Source organism: Chlorocebus sabaeus, chromosome 3 (genome assembly GCF_047675955.1).
Source record: "Chlorocebus sabaeus isolate Y175 chromosome 3, mChlSab1.0.hap1, whole genome shotgun sequence".
NCBI classification, from domain to species: Eukaryota; Metazoa; Chordata; class Mammalia; order Primates; family Cercopithecidae; genus Chlorocebus; species Chlorocebus sabaeus.
The window spans coordinates 95,142,049-95,163,925 of NC_132906.1; the positions used below are offsets into that span (position 1 = coordinate 95,142,049).

Consider the following 21,877-nt stretch of genomic DNA (forward strand, 5'->3'; position numbering starts at 1 on the left):
GGGGGTTACCAGTGGCTGCCTCTCCTCTCAGCAAGGCTCATTTTCTACACAATGAGCTTCCCTCTCCACACACACCACACACACCACACACCACACAGAGCACACACTATACACACCACACAACATGCAGAGCACACAGCACACACATCACACACACCACACACCACACAGAGCACACACTACACACACCACACAACATGCAGAGCACACAACACACACACCACACACACCACACACCACACAGAGCACACACTACACACACCACACAACATGCAGAGCACACAGCACACACACCACACACCACACAGAGCACACAGCACACACACCACACACCACACAGAGCACACACTACACACACCACACAACATGCAGAGCACACAGCACACACACCACACAACACACAGAGCACACAACACACACACCACAGAGCACACAACACACACACCACACACACCACACACCACACAGAGCACACAGCACACATACCACACACCACACAGAGCACACACTACACACACCACACAACACACAGAGCACACACTACACACACCACACACACCACACACCACACAGAGCACACAGCACACACACCACACACCACACAGAGCACACACTACACACACCACACAACATGCAGAGCACACAGCACACACATCACACAACACACAGAGCACACAGCACACACACCACACAACACACAGAGCACACAAAACACACCACACACCACACAGAGCACACACCACACACACCACACAACACACAGAGCACACACTACACACACCACACAACACACAGAGCACACAACACACACACCACAGAGCACACACTACACACACCACACACCACACAGAGCACACACTACACACACCACACAACATGCAGAGCACACAGCACACACACCACACAACACACAGAGCACACAACACACACACCACAGAGCACACACTACACACACCACACACCACACACCACACAGAGCACACAGCACACACACCACACACCACACAGAGCACACACTACACACACCACACAACATGCAGAGCACACAGCACACACATCACACAACACACAGCACACAGCACACACACCACACAACACACAGAGCACACAAAACACACCACACACCACACAGAGCACACACCACACACACCACACAACACACAGAGCACACACTACACACACCACACAACATGCAGAGCACACAACACACACACCACACACACCACACACCACACAGAGCACACACTACACACACCACACAACATGCAGAGCACACAACACACACACCACACACACCACACACCACACAGAGCACACACTACACACACCACACAACATGCAGAGCACACAGCACACACATCACACACACCACACACCACACAGAGCACACACTACACACACCACACAACATGCAGAGCACACAACACACACACCACACACACCACACACCACACAGAGCACACACTACACACACCACACAACATGCAGAGCACACAGCACACACACCACACAACACACAGAGCACACAGCACACACACCACACACCACACAGAGCACACACTACACACACCACACAACATGCAGAGCACACAGCACACACACCACACAACACACAGAGCACACAACACACACACCACAGAGCACACAACACACACACCACACACACCACACACCACACAGAGCACACAGCACACATACCACACACCACACAGAGCACACACTACACACACCACACACCACACAGAGCACACACTACACACACCACACAACACACAGAGCACACACTACACACACCACACACACCACACACCACACAGAGCACACAGCACACACACCACACACCACACAGAGCACACACTACACACACCACACAACATGCAGAGCACACAGCACACACATCACACAACACACAGAGCACACAGCACACACACCACACAACACACAGAGCACACAAAACACACCACACACCACACAGAGCACACACCACACACACCACACAACACACAGAGCACACACTACACACACCACACAACACACAGAGCACACAACACACACACCACAGAGCACACACTACACACACCACACACCACACAGAGCACACACTACACACACCACACAACATGCAGAGCACACAGCACACACACCACACAACACACAGAGCACACAACACACACACCACAGAGCACACACTACACACACCACACACCACACACCACACAGAGCACACAGCACACACACCACACACCACACAGAGCACACACTACACACACCACACAACATGCAGAGCACACAGCACACACATCACACAACACACAGCACACAGCACACACACCACACAACACACAGAGCACACAAAACACACCACACACCACACAGAGCACACACCACACACACCACACAACACACAGAGCACACAACACACCACACAACATGCAGAGCACACAGCACACATACCACACAACACACACCACACAACACACACCACACAACACACACCACACAACACACACCACACAACACAACAGAGCACACAGTGCACACACCACACAACACACAGAGCACACAGCACACACACCACACAACACACACCACACAACACACAGAGTACACAGCACACACACCACACAACACACAGAACACACAGCACACACACCACACACCACACAGAGCACACACTACACACACCACACAACATGCAGAGCACACAGCACACACATCACACAACACACAGAGCACACAGCACACACACCACACACCACACAGAGCACACACTACACACACCACACAACATGCAGAGCACACAGCACACACATCACACAACACACAGAGCACACAGCACACACACCACACAACACACAGAGCACACAAAACACACCACACACCACACAGAGCACACACCACACACACCACACAACACACAGAGCACACACTACACACACCACACAACACACAGAGCACACAACACACACACCACAGAGCACACACTACACACACCACACACCACACAGAGCACACACTACACACACCACACAACATGCAGAGCACACAGCACACACACCACACAACACACAGAGCACACAACACACACACCACAGAGCACACACTACACACACCACACACCACACACCACACAGAGCACACAGCACACACACCACACACCACACAGAGCACACACTACACACACCACACAACATGCAGAGCACACAGCACACACATCACACAACACACAGCACACAGCACACACACCACACAACACAGAGCACACAAAACACACCACACACCACACAGAGCACACACCACACACACCACACAACACACAGAGCACACAACACACCACACAACATGCAGAGCACACAGCACACACACCACACAACACACACCACACAACACACACCACACAACACACACCACACAACACACACCACACAACACAACAGAGCACACAGTGCACACACCACACAACACACAGAGCACACAGCACACACACCACACAACACACACCACACAACACACAGAGTACACAGCACACACACCACACAACACACAGAACACACAGCACACACACCACACAACACACAGAACACACAGCACACACACACAACACACAGAGCACACAGCACACACACCACACAACACAACACACAGCACACACACCACACTACAAAGCACACAGCACACACACCACACAACACAACAGAGCACACAGCACACACACAACACACACACAACACACAGAGCACACAACACACAACACACAGCACACAGCACACAACACACAGAGCACACAGCACACACACCACGCAACACAACAGAGCACACAACACATACCACACAACACACAGAGCACACAGTACACAACACACAACACAGAGCACACACCACACAACACACAACACACAGAGCACACAACACAAACCACACAACACACAGAGCACACAGCACACACACCACACAACACAATAGAGCACACAGCACACACACCACACAACAGAGCACACAACACACAGAGCACACAGCACGCACACCACACAACACACAGAGCACACAGCACACAACACACAGAGCACATAGCACACACACCACACACACCACACAACACAACAGAGCACACAGCACACACACCACACACACCACACAACACAACAGAGCACACAGCACACACACCACACAACACAACACAGCACACGGCACACACACCACACAACACCACACAGCACACACCACACAACACAACAGAGCACACAACACACACACAACACAACACACAGAGCCCACAGCACACAACACACACAACACACAGCACACACACCACACAACACACAGAGCACACAGCACACACACCACACAACACACAGAGCACACAACACACAACACAACACAACAGAGCACACAACACACACCACACAACACACAGAGCACACAGCACACACACCACACACCACACTCCACACTCCACACTCCAGAGCACACACTTTTCACCTCTAAATGAACAGGTTTTCTCTAAAATCTCAGGCCTAGGAATCGTTTCTGTGTCCTCCTGAGGTGGGTCCTCAGCCTCGGGTGGGTGGTGCCGTCTCCACCCCCTCCCCAGCTGGGCTCCTGGGTGGGCTTCGCCATCTGGGCGGCGGCTGGTCCCCGGGAGCTGCCAAATTGCTTGTCATGACTCTCAAACCAAACCTGTGATTGTTTCTCCCTCTTTTTCCATAAATCACACTGAAAGGCACTGAAGGTTGTGTTAGGCCTTTGTCTGCCCCAAAGGTTTTATTATATGAAGGCAAGTGTGGTAGCACACTCACAAAACACACGTGCACCCACGCACACACAAACACCACAGCTCACACGTGCGCACACACCATGGCTCACACCACGGCTCACACACACACCATGGCTTACACGTGCGCACGCACACACACACACACCATGGCTCACACACGCGCACACACACTCCCGTGGAAGCGCGTCGCGGGAGCTTTCTCAGTGGGCGTCTGGGTTACTTGTTATTCCACGGTTTCCAGGTGGCGGTTTCCACTGTGCTCCCGGCGCCCATGGCTATGGCCCCGCTGAGGGGCAGGGTCCAGTCTCTGACTGCAGTTGGGGGTGTCCCCAGGCTCCAGACCTCGGGCGCCTCTCCGCTCTGGAGGGCCACACGGGGCGTGTGTTTAGGCAGGCGTGGGAGCCTCTTGGTCAGAAACAAAGCAGGGCCCCTGGCCGGGGCCTCCCAGGGCTGACTTGAGGATGGATGTGCAGACGGCACTCACTGTAGCTCAGATGGCATCGAGGGAAACGTGGCGCTGCCTTGCGTGCTGCTGAGGAAGAAGACAGATGGTGAATGACAGCTCCAAGGGTGTCATGTGGGGACGTGCGCACCTTCCAGCTGCTGAGAGAGGCCGAGGACACCATGCTACTAGTCCTCTGTCCCCGTGGGGTTGTGGCACGCCGCCCTCCCTCCCGGCGGGAGCCTCTGTCCCCTTGGGCTACTCATCATTACCTGTGGTCTCATGTCTGTTCCCTCAGGGGAAGATAAACACCCAGAGACAGACACTTGTGTCTGCTTCCTCCATTGCTGTGTCACCCAGAACGTGTCCGGCCATAGTAGTACTTCACCAGTGGTGGCCCAAAGGACAGAGGAGTGATTCTCCTTCTCATCTGCTACAGTGTTACTAGTGATTTCTAATACTTTTCTTGGATCAGAACTAGGAGCACTTTAAGAAATACTAATAAAACTAAGTGTGGGCAGTGCGACCCTAGCTTATTTACAGGTGATGCAGTTTTGTGGCATTTTAGTTTTGGTACTTCCTGCTGTCCTCTACCGTAGCAATTTTAAGCACTTTGCAATGGTCAGCTTATGGGTCTGTCTGCTTCACTAGCCTATAAATCCCTTAAGGGCAAGAACTGTGTCTCGTTATCCTTACCATTTGGCACTGTGTCTGCTCCATGAATGTTGCAGATGGTGGGATGGATTGAGAGTTGGATGGGGCCATAAATGGGTGTATAGCTGAATGGTTGGATGGATGGATGATGGATAGATGGATGGATAGAAGGATGGATAATGGGTGAATGACAGAGGAATAGAGGGATGGGTGGATGTGGATGAGTGGAAGTACGGATAATGGATGGATGATGGATGGATGGTTGGATGATGGTTGGATGTATGTATGTGGATGAATGGAAGGATGGATGATGGGAATGGATGGATAGAAGGATGGATGATGGATGGATACATAGAAGGATGGGTAATGGATGTTGGACGAATGGATGGAAGGATAGATGACAGATGGGTGGATGGATGGATGGGGATGAATGGAAGGATGGATAATGAATGGATGATGGATGGATGGGTAGATGGATGGAAGGATGGATGGATACATAGAAGGATGGATGATGGAAGGATGGATGTGGATGAATGGAAGGATGGCTGATGGATGGATGATGGATGGATGGATAGAAGGATGGATGACAGATGAGAGGTTGGATAGATGTAGCTGAATGGAAGAATGGATGATGGATGTGGATGGATGATGGATAGATAGAAGGATGGATAATGGATGATGGATGGATAGATGGAAGGATGGATGACAGATGGGTGAATGGATGGATGTTGATGAATGGAAGGTGGATAATGGATGTATGAGTGGATGGATGGAAGGATAGATGGATACATAAAAGGATGGATAATGAATGATGGATGGATGGAAGGATGGATGACAGATGGGTGGATAGATGGATGTGGATGAATGGAAGGATGGATAATGGACGGATGATGGATGGATGGATAGAAGGATGGATGACAGACGAGTGGTTGGATAGATGTAGATGAATGGAAAGATGGATGATGGATGTAGATGGATAAAAGGATGGATGATGAATAGATAGAAGGATGGATAATGGATGATGGAAGGATGGATGACAGATGGGTGAATGGATGGATGTGGATGAATGGAAGGAGGGATGATGGATGGATGATGGATGGATGAGTGGATGGATGGAAGGATGGATGGATACATAAAAGGATAATGAATGATGGATGGATGGAAGGATGGATGACGGATGGATAGATGGATGTGGGTGAATGGAAGGATGGATAATGGATGGATGATGGATGATGGATAGAAGGATGGATTACAGATGAGTGGTTGGATAGATGTAGATGAATGGAAGGATGGATGATGGATGTGGATGGATAAAAGGATGGATGATGGATAGATAGAAGGATGGATAATGGATGATGGATGGATAGATGGATGGATGGAAGGATGGATGACAGATGGGTGGATGCATGGATGTGGATGAATGGAAGGATGGGTACATGATGGATGAATGAATAGATAGATGTGGAGGATGGAAGGAAGAATGGGTAGGTGCATAGATGATTGATTGGATGATTGGATGGATGGTTGGGTGGTGGGTGGATGACTGGATGGTTGGAGGGATGAGTTTATTAGTCTGAAATCCTTCCTGCCATCTTCCTAGTAGAAGAGACAATTTTTTTTATGAAACGGTGCAGGAGCCTAACACCTGTGGTGTGGGGTGCTGGGATGCCCTTCAAAAGGCCAAGCACCTGTCTCCCTTCTGCTGCCCTTGTTGACTGATGGAGAATATGTGTTGGCCAAGCCTGCATAGCCCGAGGTATCCTCCCATGGGACTTTCTGCTGTCTGGCCGCCTGGATGCAGCAGCCCAGCTGCTCTGCAGGGAGCGTGGAGTCTCCCGTCTTGAGTTTTGTCTGGGAGGCTCGAGTTGGTGTTGGCCTTGGTCCTTGAGGCCCTGAGCCTGAGACCCACAGGCCTGACATTGCCTCTGGCCTCTCCCGCCTGGAGGCACCTGTTTTATTCCACCTGTGTTTATCTGTTTCTCTAGGAACCGAGGCCCCTCACCACGGGAAGGTGCCAGTTTTACTCCAGTGGGGTGGGGTACTTGTATGACGTCTACCAGACAGAGGTGAGCAGGAGCACTGACATTCACGTGGGTTTTGCTCCGCTAACCCCACTGACCCCACGTGGTTTTCCCTGTGCATAGGCATGGTCTGAGTATTTCGATTCTAATAGTTCCTGGGGGTCTCCCGTGCGGCTGGTGAGCTGTCAGTGCCCCCTGTGTTTTGGGCCTTGATGCTTCTAAGTGCTGTATTTCACTCTGGAGTCAGAGCTCCAGACTTACTTTGTTAAATCTCAGCAGTCTCAGAGTTCATGTGTCTGGTTCTGTGTGGCTCTTCCAATTAGCACTTTTCTAACTTAATTATTGCAATAAGAAGCAAGGATAATACGTTTACAGTGTCTGAGAAACTTCTGGATTTCCCTGAGCCACTGACAGCGGCAGGCAGTGTGACCTCATTTCTCTTTCCAGGTGAGTGAGATGCAGGCAGTAATGACCCGCGGGCAGCTCCCGCCTTCGCCAGGACCATCCGAGGGCACAGCTCGGCGACGGCGCTGTCTGTGTGTCTCCAGCCTGCCCTGTGTGGATTCCTGGCTTCAACTAAACGCAGCCTCTCATCCTTAGCACGGTGTCAGAGGGGCAGGCGGAGCTGGAGGCCTCTCTGTGGCCAGCACCTGCCAGCTTGTCTGGGACTCTCCAGTAGCTGCTGGGAGGCATCCTGTGTCTGTGTGTGTCGGGGGGGATAGGTGGGAGGCGTCCCGTGTGTGTGTGTGTGAATGGAGGCGTCCTGTGTGTGGGGGGGTAGGTGGGAGGCGTCCCGTGTGTGTGTTGGGGGGAGGCATCCTGTGTGTGTGTGGTGGGGGGGGGTAAGCGTCCTCTGTGTGTGTGTCTGTGTGTGTGTGTAGGTGTCCTGTGTGTGTCTGTGTGTGTGTGGAGGCGTCCTATGTGTGTGTGTGTGTAGGGGGGGAGGTGTCCTCTGTGTGTGTGTGTGTATGTAGGCGTGTGTGTGTGTAGGGGGGGAGGTGTTCTCTGTGTGTGTGTGTTTCGGGGGGTGTCCCATGGCCAGGGCTTTCCAGGCTGTCACATGGAGGTGGCAGGTATCTCTTCCGAGGCTGCCCGTGCTCAGACCTGGGGGGAGGGCGCCCTGGGACGGGACCTCTTCTGCTGCCCTCTGGGCTCTCAGGCTTCTGTGCACCCCATGCCGAGGGCCTCCTGGGCTCTGTCCTTCCTCCCACACACCCTGATGTTTCCCTCTGCTCCTGGGATCACAAAGAAACGAGGCCTGTCCTCCGAGCCCCGGTTATCCAGCCCCTGGGACCAGCCTGCGCCCCGACTCCTCCTGCAGGAAGGGTGCTGGCCCCTGAGCCCCCAAGCCCTGCGTCTGGAGTCCGGGGAAAGTCAGGAGGGGCAGCGGCTTGGCTGGGCCCGAGTGGCTGCTCCCAGCTCCACGAGGCAGCCCCGCTTGGTGGGGTGAGTGAGCTGGCGGACGCTGGCGTGTGACCTGACACGGCCTCTCTGCCCCAGGTCACCTGTCACTCCCTGGACGGCCAGTGCCAGCTGAAGGTGAGGAGCAACACCTGCTACTGCTGTGACCTCTACGCCTGCGGGAGGTGAGGGGCACCGGGGACCCCATATCCATGCCTGCGGGAGGTGAGGGGCGCCGGGGACCCCCGTATCCACGCCTGCGGGAGGTGAGGGGAGCCAGGGACCCCCGTATCCACGCCTGCGGGAGGTGAGGGTGCCGGGAACCCCCATATCCATGCCTGCGGGAGGTGAGGGGCGCTGGGGACCCCCGTATCCCCACCTGTGGGAGGTGAGGGGTGCCGGGGACCCCCCGTATCCAGGCCTGAGGGAGGTGAGGGGCATCAGGGACCCCCGTAGCTATGCCTGCAGGAGGTGAGGGGTGCCGGGGACCCCTGTATGTGTCTGCAGGGGCAAGGCCCCCATCCTTCCGCTCCCGACATCACCCCCCATCCCCCTGCACCTACATCGTCTCCTTTACTCCTTAGATGTTTATATGAGGAAAGGACATTGAGTCCATTTCACAGATGAAAAGACGGAGGCTCTGAAAGGTTGATCTGCCCAAGAGGGCACAGCCCGTGTGTCGGGCGAGAGTTTAAACCTGGCCCGGCCTCCTCTCGGGACAGGGGCCCGTGACCCCGACAGCCGTCCCATCCTGGCGTGAAGACAGAGATGGCTCAGACACCCATCCTGCTGGGCCACTGAGGCGGAGGGCTGGCCTGCCAGGCCCGGTTGTCATTCTTGGCCACTGTGGGCCCCAGGTGGGGAGCCTCACAGGCCAATCCCATCAAACGTAGGTTTGATCCCCCAGAGCAGTGCAGGGACCGGTGCTGACTGGGCTGCAGCCCTGACTTCCTCCCCCAGCCTTGCAGGGCTCAGGTCCAGAGGACACCTGACCACAAGTTTGACTTGCGGGTGGTCACTTGCCTCGTGTGGTGACGCTGTGGTGCCCTCTCCGTGCAGCGCCGAGTCCTCGCCCGCCTACTATGAGTTCATCGGCGTCCGCGGCTGCCAGGACGTGCTGCACCTGTACCGCCTGCTCTGGGCCTCCGCGGTTCTCAACGTCCTGGGCCTGTTCCTGGGCATCATCACCGCTGCCGTCCTGGGGGCCTTCAAGGACATGGTGAGGCCCCTTGGCGGGACCCCCGCTGCTCACCGGGAGCCGGGCTGCGGGTCCATTTCCCCAGGGTGGGCTGGGGGATCCCTGGCCCTCACTTTACAGGCACTGAGGCCTGTGTGTCTGCCGGTGGCGTGTCAGGGTGACAACTGCTGTGCACCAACTCACTTTGGGGCCGTCCTGTCCCAAGCCTGTCCCAAGAATCACTTGATTTAATCCTGGCCTCCCTGCTGAGGTGGGCACAACCCACCCCCAGTAAACAAAGTTCAGCTCCCAAGAGGGAGGCCCAGCCATTGTGCACTAAGCTCCCCTCGTTAGCAACTGCCTGGGGCTTCAGACCGGCAGGTCTGGGCTGGGGCCGGGGCCAGTGACTTCACAAACCCCAGAGGCGAGACCCCTATGGCCTGGGCAGGAGGAGGGAGGGATGGGGCCCCTCGCAGGAGTTGGGCTGGACCTGTCCTGGAAAGGCCGGCCCTCGCCCGCCCAGGAAACCACAGGGAAATCACTGGCCTGGGCTGGCTATCCTCTCCCTTCTCCCTCCTCTGCCCTCTCCTGGCACCTGTTTCGAACCAGATGTTCTGGTGGTGTGTGGCCAGCAAACCCGCCCCTGAACTTGCAGAGAAACTGCAAGGGAGGGGCAGCCATGAGTGAGGGAGCCCCACCCCGAGAACATCCAAACAGCAACCCAGGGACGAAGGGCGTCCCCTCTTGCACCCACACGAGGGCCCAGGGACGAAGGGCGTCCCCTCTTGCACCCACGCGAGGTGACCGGGCAGCACCAGGCAGACGCACATCCTGCAGGCCAGACCCGGCCCAGTGTGGCAGTGACAGCACTCCTGAGTGGCTTCTCCATGCCCCATTTATCCCAGAGACTGCCCGTAACTAAAAAGTAACTCAGCTTGAAACCCTCCTGCCATCTGCTTCTCAGCTTCTCCTTTTCTCAGCACTTTTGTGCTTCCAGACAAAACTGGTGAAGCTGAGAGTGACCCTGGCATCCCGAGGTCCAGCCCTCTGGCTCCCCACCCGGTGGCCCCCCAAGCCCTACCCTGGGCCCCCAGACGCCCACACACCAACACAAGACGGGCCCCTCCCAGGGTCCTTGCTCTACGGTGATGGCTGGCCAGCCCCTTGCTCTGCGGTGACGGCTGGGGCCGGGTGGGAGCGGGAGTCTGGGGTTGGGAAGGGTCTCTGCCGGGGGTCCTGCAGGCTCTGGGTGCCTTTGGCGTCTCCTCGGTTCAGGCTTCTCTGCCTCGGCGGCTCAGTGTCTCCCCTCAGTGGCTGTCCTAGGAAGAACTGCAGCTGCATTGTAGACAGGACACAGAAACGCGCGTGTGGTGCAGGCACCACGCTCGCCGCACAGGCCCGGGGTTTCCAGGGTTTTCCGGAAGTGGCTCGTGTGTTCATTAAAGCCCATGATAAAATGCTGGAGTGCGGGATCAGGAACAGGAGATGCCCCAAGGGCCAGCCCACAACGCAGAGCCACCCCCGGCTCCGGGAAATCTTTCTCAAACCCAAAGCTCAGGGGTGTGCAGAGCAAGGAGGGGGCTTGCTAACCTTCACACCCACCAAGCAGGCACTCTTGTGAGTTTAATTGATTTTGCCGTTTAAACCTTTTGTTAAGGAACGAAGATGCTTCCTTACCCATCACCAAGCTGGACGGCCCTTCTCCGTAGACGAGGGCAAATTCCTTGTGACGGGTGTGTAGGAGGTGCTTAACGTGCCGGCAAGGGCAGGCGGGTGAGCCAGCCTCTCGGGCCTCCTCCACGTGTGACTCCGTGGCCCCCGTGGTCTCTGGTTTCTGTGCACTTGCCCTGGCCCCATCCTCAGGCCACCCCCAGCTCAGAGGCCTCCCCACCCCTCTACCTGTCAGAACCTCAAATCTCATGGAGCACGGACCCTCCATGCCCATCCACCTCCCAGGCCCACCTCAGCTACCTCCCTGTTCTCTGCAGGGTCTGAGGCAGAACCACGGCCTCCTGCACCTGTAGACCAAGGACTAGCTGCCCAGAAGCCCCTGCCCCTTCCCACCCTCCAGCGCCCACTGGGCAGGGGGCTCCCTCCCAGCCGCAGGGGTGTGGGCAGCGCTGTTTTCTATTTGAGGACACCTCAGGCCTGGGGTCATCACCGTGGCCCGGGGCGGTCCCTGTGGCCAGACCCTTGCAGCAGTTCTGGCCTGGCTTCCCTGCCTGTGCCATCTTCCCCTGGCTTCCCTCCAGGGTGCTGCTGAACCCGGGGTTGACGGCTGGGGGCTGGGGAAGGTGGAGGGGCACCTGTGTGAAGGTGGGGAGGGAGGCGAGGCCTGGGTGCCCTCGGCCCAGTCCCCATGTGTCTGGCCAGGGAAGCCCTGGAGCTTGTGTGAGCCGTGGGCCCCTCCCTCTGTGGGGGATGAGGCCGGCTGGGACCTGAGTTGGAGCTGGCACCTTCTTTGGAGAAGAATCTGAAGAAGACCCTGAGTGGGTCAGTGGAAGTGTGGATGGGAGCTTAGAAGGCTTTGGTTTTGTTTGCATTCCCCAGAAACCCCGCGCTGGTTGGGTGCAGGCTTGGGGAAGCGAGAGCTGTCAGCCCAATGCTGAGAGGACCTTCCTCACCTGCACCCTTCTGTGCCGAAAAAGCAGACTCTGGGGCCCAGAGAGAAGGAAACCAGTGCTATTTCCCCCAAAAATATTAAGTAAAAAAGAGCCTGAGCCAAGCAGTCAGCCGGTGTGACTGGCAGGTGGCAGGGCCCTGGGACCAAGATGTAGAGAGCCTGAGTGTAAAGACACGCCGGGCCGGGGTTAGCTCCAGCCTGAGAGGCAGGGGTCAGAGGTGCTGGGCTTGCTAGGAAGGCTGGACGGCCTCTCCCTCCACTAGGGGGTGCACGTTGACCACCCGTCTCCTCTCCATGGCAGGTGCCCCTGTCCCAGCTGGCCTACGGCCCAGCCGTCCCACCGCAGACCCTCTACAACCCTGCCCAGCAGATCCTGGCCTGTGCAGGCTTCCGCCCGACGCCCGAGCCCGTCCCGACCTGCTCGTCCTACCCTCTGCCCCTTCAGGTAGGGCCAGCGTCACCTGCTGGAGTTGGACGTGCTGGTTGCAGGCAGTGGGGTGGACAGGATAGGGCTGGGGTCGGAGGGGATGAGGTCTTGCAGCTGCCTCACCTTCTGGATTAGGGATGGGAGGTGGGGGGCAGTAACAACCCGGCCGTTGGGGCACAACGTCCCTGCAAGTATGGCCGGGGACTGCGCCAGGTGACCCACCACCATGCTCTGCCGGCAGCTGGCTCTTCTAACCCTGGGACTGGCCCTGCACAGGCCTGGGCAGCTCCTGCTGCAGTGTGGAGGCTCCTGTGTGTCTGCTGGTGGACGTCCTGGGGGCACAGCCAGGTTATTTAGGTGGAGCCATATGGATCTGCCGGAATCCAACCCCATTTTACCTGTAGATGGAGACCTCATAGGGTTCATCCTGACATGATGCTGTTGACCTTGGGGACAACGGAGGGAGAGGCCACGGTGGCAGGCGAGCAGAGCAGTGGCCTCTACCTGCCTGTCCCGTTTCCACTCCTGGGCATGACCACCTTCTGTGCCACGAAGCTCTGTCCTGTGGCCACGGGTGAAACAGACCCTGATAATCCGGCATCACTACACCGACCGGGCCGTGTTTCTTACCTCGGCACTGCAGGCATTCGGGGCTGGCCACCTGCCGTGCTGGGGCACCCTGGGTGCTGGGGGTGCTGGCAGGCCCTGGCCTCTGCCTGCGGCATGTAGGAGCCGCTAGTGTGAAAACCCAAACTGTCTCCAGACGTGCCCCATGTCTCCTGCCTGGATGTGCCCCGTGCCCCCTGGGGACGCTTTTGAGAATCCCTGGTCCTGATAAACCTGGGCTTCCTTTCTGGGTGGGAGGCACGGCCCACATGCCCGGCTGATTGGCAGGTCATTTTGTGTGCGTTAACAGCAGCCCTGCAAAGAAAGTTGTGTCAGGCCCAGCCCGACAAAGCTGCAGATCGAAGCACGCACCGTGATGTGTTTGTGTGTGGGGAAGGGCAGGGTGAACGTGGAGGGTCGTTAGTTCTGAAGTCACACATGACATAGGTCTTCAGATGTTCCGCAAGGAGACCTGCTCCCAACCCATGACGTTGGCAGGAAGAGACATTCCTCAGAGTGACGTCCGGGGGAGGCGTGTACACACCCCACCCTCACGTCCAGGACAGGGCTCAGGTTTGAGCCGGGCCCGAGAGCCACGACCTTCTCAGCTCACCCCGGGGACCTGCGCCAGGGACCCCGTGGAGGGAGCGGGAACCGGCACTCATGGAGAGGGGGCTGCTGGGGGTCCCTGGCGTCCAGGGCCTGCTTGGGGCAGCTGCCTTCAGTCCTGCCCGGGACACGGCAGCTGTTGGGCTCAATGGAGACGACTAGGGCCCCAGCCTGACACCATCTCCTCGTGGAGGGATCCCTGCACCCCGTGCCTCAGTCTCCTCTCTCACTTTGAATATAAAGCTGGGGCCCTCTCCTGGGGAACACAAGGCCCCTGCCAGAGGTCTGGCCTGGAAGCATCTTTTCCATTTCTGTGATGGGGGAAGATGTTGTCCCCAGGGTCAGAAGATGGCGGGAGCTTCTGCCAGCGACCCTGCGGTGGTCTCTCCTGTGGGCAGGCGCGTCTGCATGTGCTACAGGCAGCTTCCTCCTCCCCCAAGCTTCCTGCCCTGCTCCAGGGACGTCCCCATCACGGCAGGGACCATGTCCCCCGGGGCCACAGCCTTGTCCTGGGGGCTTCTCTCTGGCCTCCTGGTCTCCCACGGGAAGTTTGCCAAGCCCAGAGCTGGAGGCCCGCAGGGGCAGGGGTATCTCCAGGGACGCTGGGCCTGCAGGTGCTGCCCAATCGGCTCTGCACAGACCCGGACTTGGAATCGCATAGGTGCCAAGAACTTGCAGCCCAGAGCACAGCCTGGGTGGCCCGGCCTGTCTTCCATCCTCAACCTCAGCCGCCGCCCCTCGGGGCCCCAGAGGAGAGAGAACGCGTGGTTCCATCAGCTGCTTCCTCTTGTCTGGCTCCAGGGCTGGTTTGGGCTGCCCTGGTGCTGGGGCCTGGCTGGCTGAAGCTCTGGCTGTGAGGGGCCAGGCTTCAAGTTTGCATTCTGACTTGGGACCTTGGAGACAGTGAGGCTTTGTGGCGGGAGGGGGTGGTGACTCCCTCAGGCAGGGGCATCCTCCCTGCCTGTGAGCCCCACCGAGGTGTAAGATGTGGGGGCGGTCCTCCCCGTCACACGCGGGCTTATGGGATATGGGGGGCGGTCCTCCCTGTCACACGCAGGCTGACAGGATGTGGGGGGTGGTCCTCCCCATCACACGCGGGCTTATGGGATGTGGGGGGGCGGTCCTCCCTGTGACACACAGGCTTACGGGATATGGGGGGCGGTCCTCCCCGTCACACGCGGGCTTATGGGATATGGGGGGCGGTCCTCCCTGTCACACGCAGGCTGACGGGATGTGGGGGGCAGTCCTCCCTGTCACATGAAGATTTACGGGATGTGGGGGCGGTCCTCCCCATCACACATGGGCTTACGGGATATGGGGGGGCGGTCCTCCCCATCACACGCGGGTTTACGGGATGTGGGGGGCGGTCCTCCCTGTCACATGCCGGCTTAAGGGGTTGTGGGGGGTGGTCTCCCCATCACACGCAGGCTTACGGGATGTGGGGGGCGGTCCCCCCGTCACACGCGGGCTTACGGGATGTGGGGGATGCGGGGGCAGATCTACTTCATCCCCATGGTGCTCCATCCTTATCCACCTTGGAGCTCTGGCTTTATACAAAGGGTGGATGTTCCCCTCTTCCTCTGGGGAGGCCTGGGGCCCTCGGATGGCCCAGCCAGCCTCTGTGCCAGCGTGTGTGAGAGCTTAATATACACATGCTGATCATCGGATTTCAGAGATGGCAAATCAGTTGAGGCTCATGTGCTCCTCAGAAGAACAACAAAGGAGGGGCTCTGCTTCCGCAGAGATGGAGAGAAAATGTTCAGTGTGTTCCATGGAAGTCGTTAGCAGCAGAAAATACTCTCACTTGAGACAGTGGGGGGTGGGAACAGTGACTTGGGGTTGTTTTGAGCAGTTAATAAAAAGGGCAATTTAAAGAGATCACCTGCCGGGCGCGGTGGCTCAAGCCTGTAATCCCAGCACTTTGGGAGGCCGAGACGGGCGGATCACGAGGTCAGGAGATCGAGACCATCCTGGCTAACACAGTGAAACCCCGTCTCTACTAAAAAATACAAAAAAAAAAACTAGCCGGGCGAGGTGGCGGCGCCTGTAGTCCCAGCTACTCGGGAGGCTGAGGCAGGAGAATGGCGAAAACCCGGGAGGCGGAGCTTGCAGTGAGCTGAGATCCGGCCACTGCACTCCAGCCTGGGCGACAGAGCAAGACTCCGTCTCAAAAAAAAAAAAAAAAAAAAAAAAGAGATCACCTACCTTGCGCCCAGCAGCTTTGCCAGGCGTGAAGTGCAGGCGAGGATGTGGCATCACAGCAGAGGATGAGTTCCTGCCCCGTTACTGAGAAACGTGCCCTCCCTTCCCCTGTGAGATTGTGGGCGGGGCTTGTCCCTAGGCGGGGCCTTGTGCATTCAGTGGTTAACCACGTGGTCCTGGGGTTTGCTCTGTGGTTCCTGGTGGAGGAAGGGGTTACTCTGTGGTTCTGAGAGTTTTACTCCATGGTCCTGGGGTTTACCCCTCAGTTTCCTTGACTGCTCATCTGCTGTGAAGAGTGGGTGCTATGGAGTTGGAAGTTGGGAGTTCCCAGCAGACTTGAGAGAATGTTCCCTAGTGTCTCACTCTGTCGCCTGTGGCCAGAAACCTGTGAGTTTTGGGGAAAGAAAGAAATGAGGTTGGCAGGTGTCCCTGAGCCACTGGATCCCACGAGCCTGGGCTGTCAGCCTCAACATCGCAGTCCCTCTGAGCAAGGGCCCCATTCTCAGCCTTACCTACACCTGTGCAGAAATTCTGCTGTCAGGATCCAGAGGTCCTGCTAGCTCCCAGGGCGTCTGCAGCGCAGAGCTCTCCAGGGAAAGACTCAGACAGGCTGCTGGCTTCTCATGGGACCCTGCAGGCCGGGGCAAGAAGAGCACAGAGCACATCTGGTAGCTTGGAGTTTAAAAAACTCTTCCTGTGTTAGAAGGAGTTTGTTTGCTTTATTTAAAATTTGATTTCAAGACAGAGTTTTTTAGCCCCTAGAATTTGGGGGGGGGGGTGGGGAAGAACTAATATGTGTGTTGAAAGTTGGAGAAAAGCTAGAATGTATTGATTTAAAATCTGTTCCTCGCTTTTCCGGTCTCAGAATTAAGTACTTGAGTGGGTCTATGTGTGTTAGTCGGGGCTCTCTAGGGAAGCAGAGCCTATGGGGAATACAGGTACCTACCTGTGAAGACAGAGATCAATCCATTGATTCTGAATGACTGGCTGGCCACTGTGGGGCTGCAGGTGCACAACCACAGGAAGGGGACAGGCTGGACCAGGGAGGGTGATGCTGCCTCAGGAGTGCCCAGGCCGCTGGGGCAGAGTCCACTTCTCCTGGGGACCGCAGCCTCTTTCCAAGGCCTTCAGGGGAGAGGAGGGGCCGTCCGTGTCCAGGGGCTGACGCGCTGTATGCAAGGGTGTCGATCACACCTGAAGACACCTCCACCGCAACACCCAGATGTGTGTGTGAGCCACTGAGTCAGCCACGGTGACACTGAACCGGCCACACACTGCTGGACGTGTGGACGCGTGGGGTTCATACGTGGGGCCTTTCCTGAATATGAAGTGTTGGGTGAGCCCAGGGCCCCGGGCCTGGTGGCCCCTGACTGTCGGTTTTGGAGTCAGGTCAGAGGCTCGCTGTCTGTGAGGCAGCGGGATGTGGTCTGGGCACACCCTTCCTGGGGCATCTACCCCCTCCCTGTCCAGCTGTGGAAGCCAAGGTTGTGCCAGTGAAGCCCCGGCCACCCTCTCCTGTTGTGACCAGGGCTGGAGCTGCTCTGTCCAGCGGTCCTGGGTCTGTGGGGAGGGGGCCAGTGAGAGTGGCCGTGGGTCTGCAGGGGGCCCGTATGAATGGCCCTGGGTCTGTGTGTGTGTGTGTGGGGCGGGGGGGGCGTGTGAATGGCCCTGGGTCTCTGTGTGTGTGTGGGGGGTGTGAATGGCCCTGGGTCTGTGGGGGGGGGGGAGGGGCGTGTGAATGGCCCTGGGTCTGTGTGTGTGTGGGGGGGGTGTGAATGGCCCTGGGTCTGTGTGTGTGTGTGGGGGGGGGGGCGTGTGAATGGCCCTGGGTCTGTGTGTGTGTGTGGGGGGGGGGGGGGTGTGAATGGCCCTGGGTCTCTGTGTGTGTGGGGGGGGTGTGAATGGCCCTGGGTCTGTGGGGTGGGGGGGTCCCTTGTGAATGGCCCTGGGTCTGTGTGTGTGTGGGGGGGGGGGTGTGAATGACCCTGGGTCTTTGGGGTGGGGGGGGTCCCTTGTGAATGGCCCTGGGTCTGTGTGTGTGGGGGTGGGGGGGTGTGAATGGCCCTGGGTCTGTGTGTGTGGGGGTGGGGGGGTGTGAATGGCCCTGGGTCTCTGTGTGTGGGGGGGGGGGTGTGAATGGCCCTGGGTCTGTGGGGTGGGGGTGGGGGGGTGTGAATGGCCCTGGGTCTTTGGGGTGGGGGTGGGGGGTGTGAATGGCCCTGGGTCTGTGTGTGTGGGGGTGGGGGGGTGTGAATGGCCCTGGGTCTCTGTGTGTGTGTGGGGGGGTGTGAATGGCCCTGGGTCTGTGGGGTGGGGGTGGGGGGGGTGTGAATGGCCCTGGGTCTGTGGGGTGGGGGTGGGGGGGTGTGAATGGCCGTGGGTCTGTGTGTGTGGGGGTGGGGGGGTGTGAATGGCCGTCTGTGGCGGGGGTCCCTTGTGAATGGCCGTGGGTCTGTGTGTGTGGGGGTGGGGGGGTGTGAATGGCCGTGGGTCTGTGTGGGTGGGGGTGTGGGCGGGTGTGAATGGCCGTGGGTCTGTGTGGGTGGGGGTGGGGGGGGTGTGAATGGCCGTGGGTCGGTGGGGGTGGGGGGTGTGAATGGCCGTGGGTCTGTGTGTGTGGGGGGTGTGAATGGCCGTCTGTGGCGGGGGGGCCCTTGTGAATGGCCGTGGGTCTGTGTGTGTGGGGGTGGGGGGGTGTGAATGGCCGTGGGTCTGTGTGGGTGGGGGTGTGGGGGGGTGTGAATGGCCGTGGGTCTGTGTGGGTGGGGGTGTGGGGGGGTGTGAATGGCCGTGGGTCGGTGGGGGTGGGGGGGGTGTGAATGGCCGTGGGTCTGTGGGGTGGGGGTGTGGGGGGTGTGAATGGCCCTGGGTCTGTGTGTGGAGGGGTGGGGGGGTGTGAATGGCCCTGGGTCTGTGGGGTGGGGGTGTGGGGGGTGTGAATGGCCGTCTGTGGCGGGGGGGCCCTTGTGAATGGCCCTGGGCCGGCGGGGGTGGGGTGCACATGTGAGTGATCCTGGTCTATGTCAGGCTTCCCTGCGGTCCAGCACGGGGTGGTCTCACCTGCTAACCCAGGGCCCTCTGTTTATTGCAGCCCTGCAGCCGCTTCCCAGTTTCGCCCGCCTCCGCCCTGGCTTTGTCTGAGGACCTGCAGTCTCCCTCTCCAAGCAGCTCTGGCTCTGGGCTTCCTGGCCAGGCCCCACCGCGCTACGTACCCACCTACTTTCCCCCAGGGGAGAAGCCACCCCCCTATGCACCCTGAGAGAGGTGTGGAGTAAAAGAAAAAAAAAGGCAGCCTCTAGAAATCCCGCTTCTGTGGCCAACCTCCTAGAGAACCCAGGAGAGTGTTCCGGAAGTCTGTCCCCTGCTTCCCTCCCTGGGCACACTGGTGAGGGAGGCTGGGACCAGGCAGGGAGTGGGGCCCTGCAGACCCAGGCTGGTGACACCTCGGCTCGGGCTCTGCTCACACCACCCGGCCTCCTCCTTTGACAGCGATTGTTCTGGTGTTTTCACATCCCTTAATTAATTAGCTGCTATTATGATTCTGCAAAGAAGGTGCGGCCCCGTGCCTCCCTGCGTGTGTGTTCCTGTTTGTGGACGTGTGTTGTGCGTTACACATTCACGCGTGTGTCTGTGTCCTGGAGAAGGGCAGGGCAGGACCCACCCGCCCCGCGTGCTGTGCCCCTGACATAATGCCAGGAAGGGAATGACGCTTCAGCTCCCACGCCCGGCGCTGTGTCTAACCGCCTGCGAGTTGCCAGAGTCTGGGGGCCTGGTTGTCCTTCCCAGCACTGGGCTCAAATCTGCCCGGGCCACGGGCGCGAGGGTCTCTCCCTGAGCTGTCTCCCAGCTACGGCGCCTGGACTTCTGCTGTCCTTCCGCGGCGGCTCCCTCACCACACCGTGTCTCAGGAGGGGACAGTGCGGGTGGGTGTTTCGCGGTCCCTCGGCTCAGGGTCTGGGGCCGCAGCGCTCCCTGTGGAAACCAGCCTGGCTCCCCGCGGGCCCAGCGTGCGCCCTGCCAGGCACACCTGGGGAGACAGGTGAGCACGCCTGGGAAGAGGCAGGTCCCCAGTGGGTCCCAGGCGCCCCAGTGACTGGAGTTCAGGATGCGCCACCCCAAAGTAGCCAGAGTCTCTTGAAAAGCAGTGGATGTGGGGAGAGGTTCTCAATCCCTAAAGTCAGATCCTCAAGGAACCACGGACTCCCCGGGGCGCGGGGGAGGCGAGAGGCAATCCCACTGCTCCTCAGACGCACCACAAGACACCGAGTCACCGCCTCTGCTCTGTGGGCTGCTCACACTTCCCCAGTCACTCCCTCTCCCCTCGGAAGCTGGTGCCCCAGGGCCTCACGTCCCTCCCTTCAAAGCCCCACTGTGTCTGCAATAAACAAGTACCACTCTTCTCCTGAGTGAGTCTGAGGTCTCCAGCTTATTTCATGGAACAGCACCTGCCTGGGAGTTGGAGCGGGGACTTTCTTCCCTGCCCAGTCCTGGGTCTGGGAGAAAAAAGATACGGGAGCCACGCTCATGCAGACACAGGCTCCTGCCCTCTCCGCTGCCCGGGAGCCTCCCTCTGTCCCCCTCGGCCCGACGGCGGGTCTCATCCTGTGTTCAGTGCTCCTGGGCAGAAGGCCCGCAGCGCACATCCACACACGGACGGTGCCCAGCCACGCCCAGGGGCGCCAAAGGGCCTCTGAAAGGCCTGCAGCCAGCTCTGGTCTGTGAACCCGCCACTGCTTGTCATTTTTATTTTATAAATCCAGCCTCACGCGCTTGCTCTCCAGGAGAGTGTGGTCTTGGCCTCTCCTCAGGGCTGACTGGCCTTGGACCAGTCCAGGAGGTCAGGCATGAGCCGGAGGCGCTGTGTCCTGTCTGGAAACTCACCGCCAGGTTCCTCCAGGGCTGCAGGCGCCTGGCTCCGACTGAGAAGCTGAACAAGCAGCA

The 21,877-nt window shown here is 58.2% G+C and overlaps 1 protein-coding gene across 1 annotated transcript in view; it reads left to right on the forward strand.

The window, feature by feature from the left end:
* TMEM255B (transmembrane protein 255B) overlaps nt 1–21,334 on the forward strand; it is a 44,882-nt gene extending 23,548 nt beyond the window's left edge. The window contains exons 5-9 of the mRNA XM_038007932.2: nt 7,856–7,936; nt 9,392–9,477; nt 10,352–10,511; nt 13,394–13,537; nt 20,028–21,334. Coding sequence (XP_037863860.2) covers nt 7,856–7,936; nt 9,392–9,477; nt 10,352–10,511; nt 13,394–13,537; nt 20,028–20,195 — 639 coding nt within the window. The 3' untranslated portion in view covers nt 20,196–21,334. The remainder of the gene's footprint in view (nt 1–7,855; nt 7,937–9,391; nt 9,478–10,351; nt 10,512–13,393; nt 13,538–20,027) is intronic.
* The last annotated feature ends 543 nt before the right edge of the window (nt 21,335–21,877 follow it).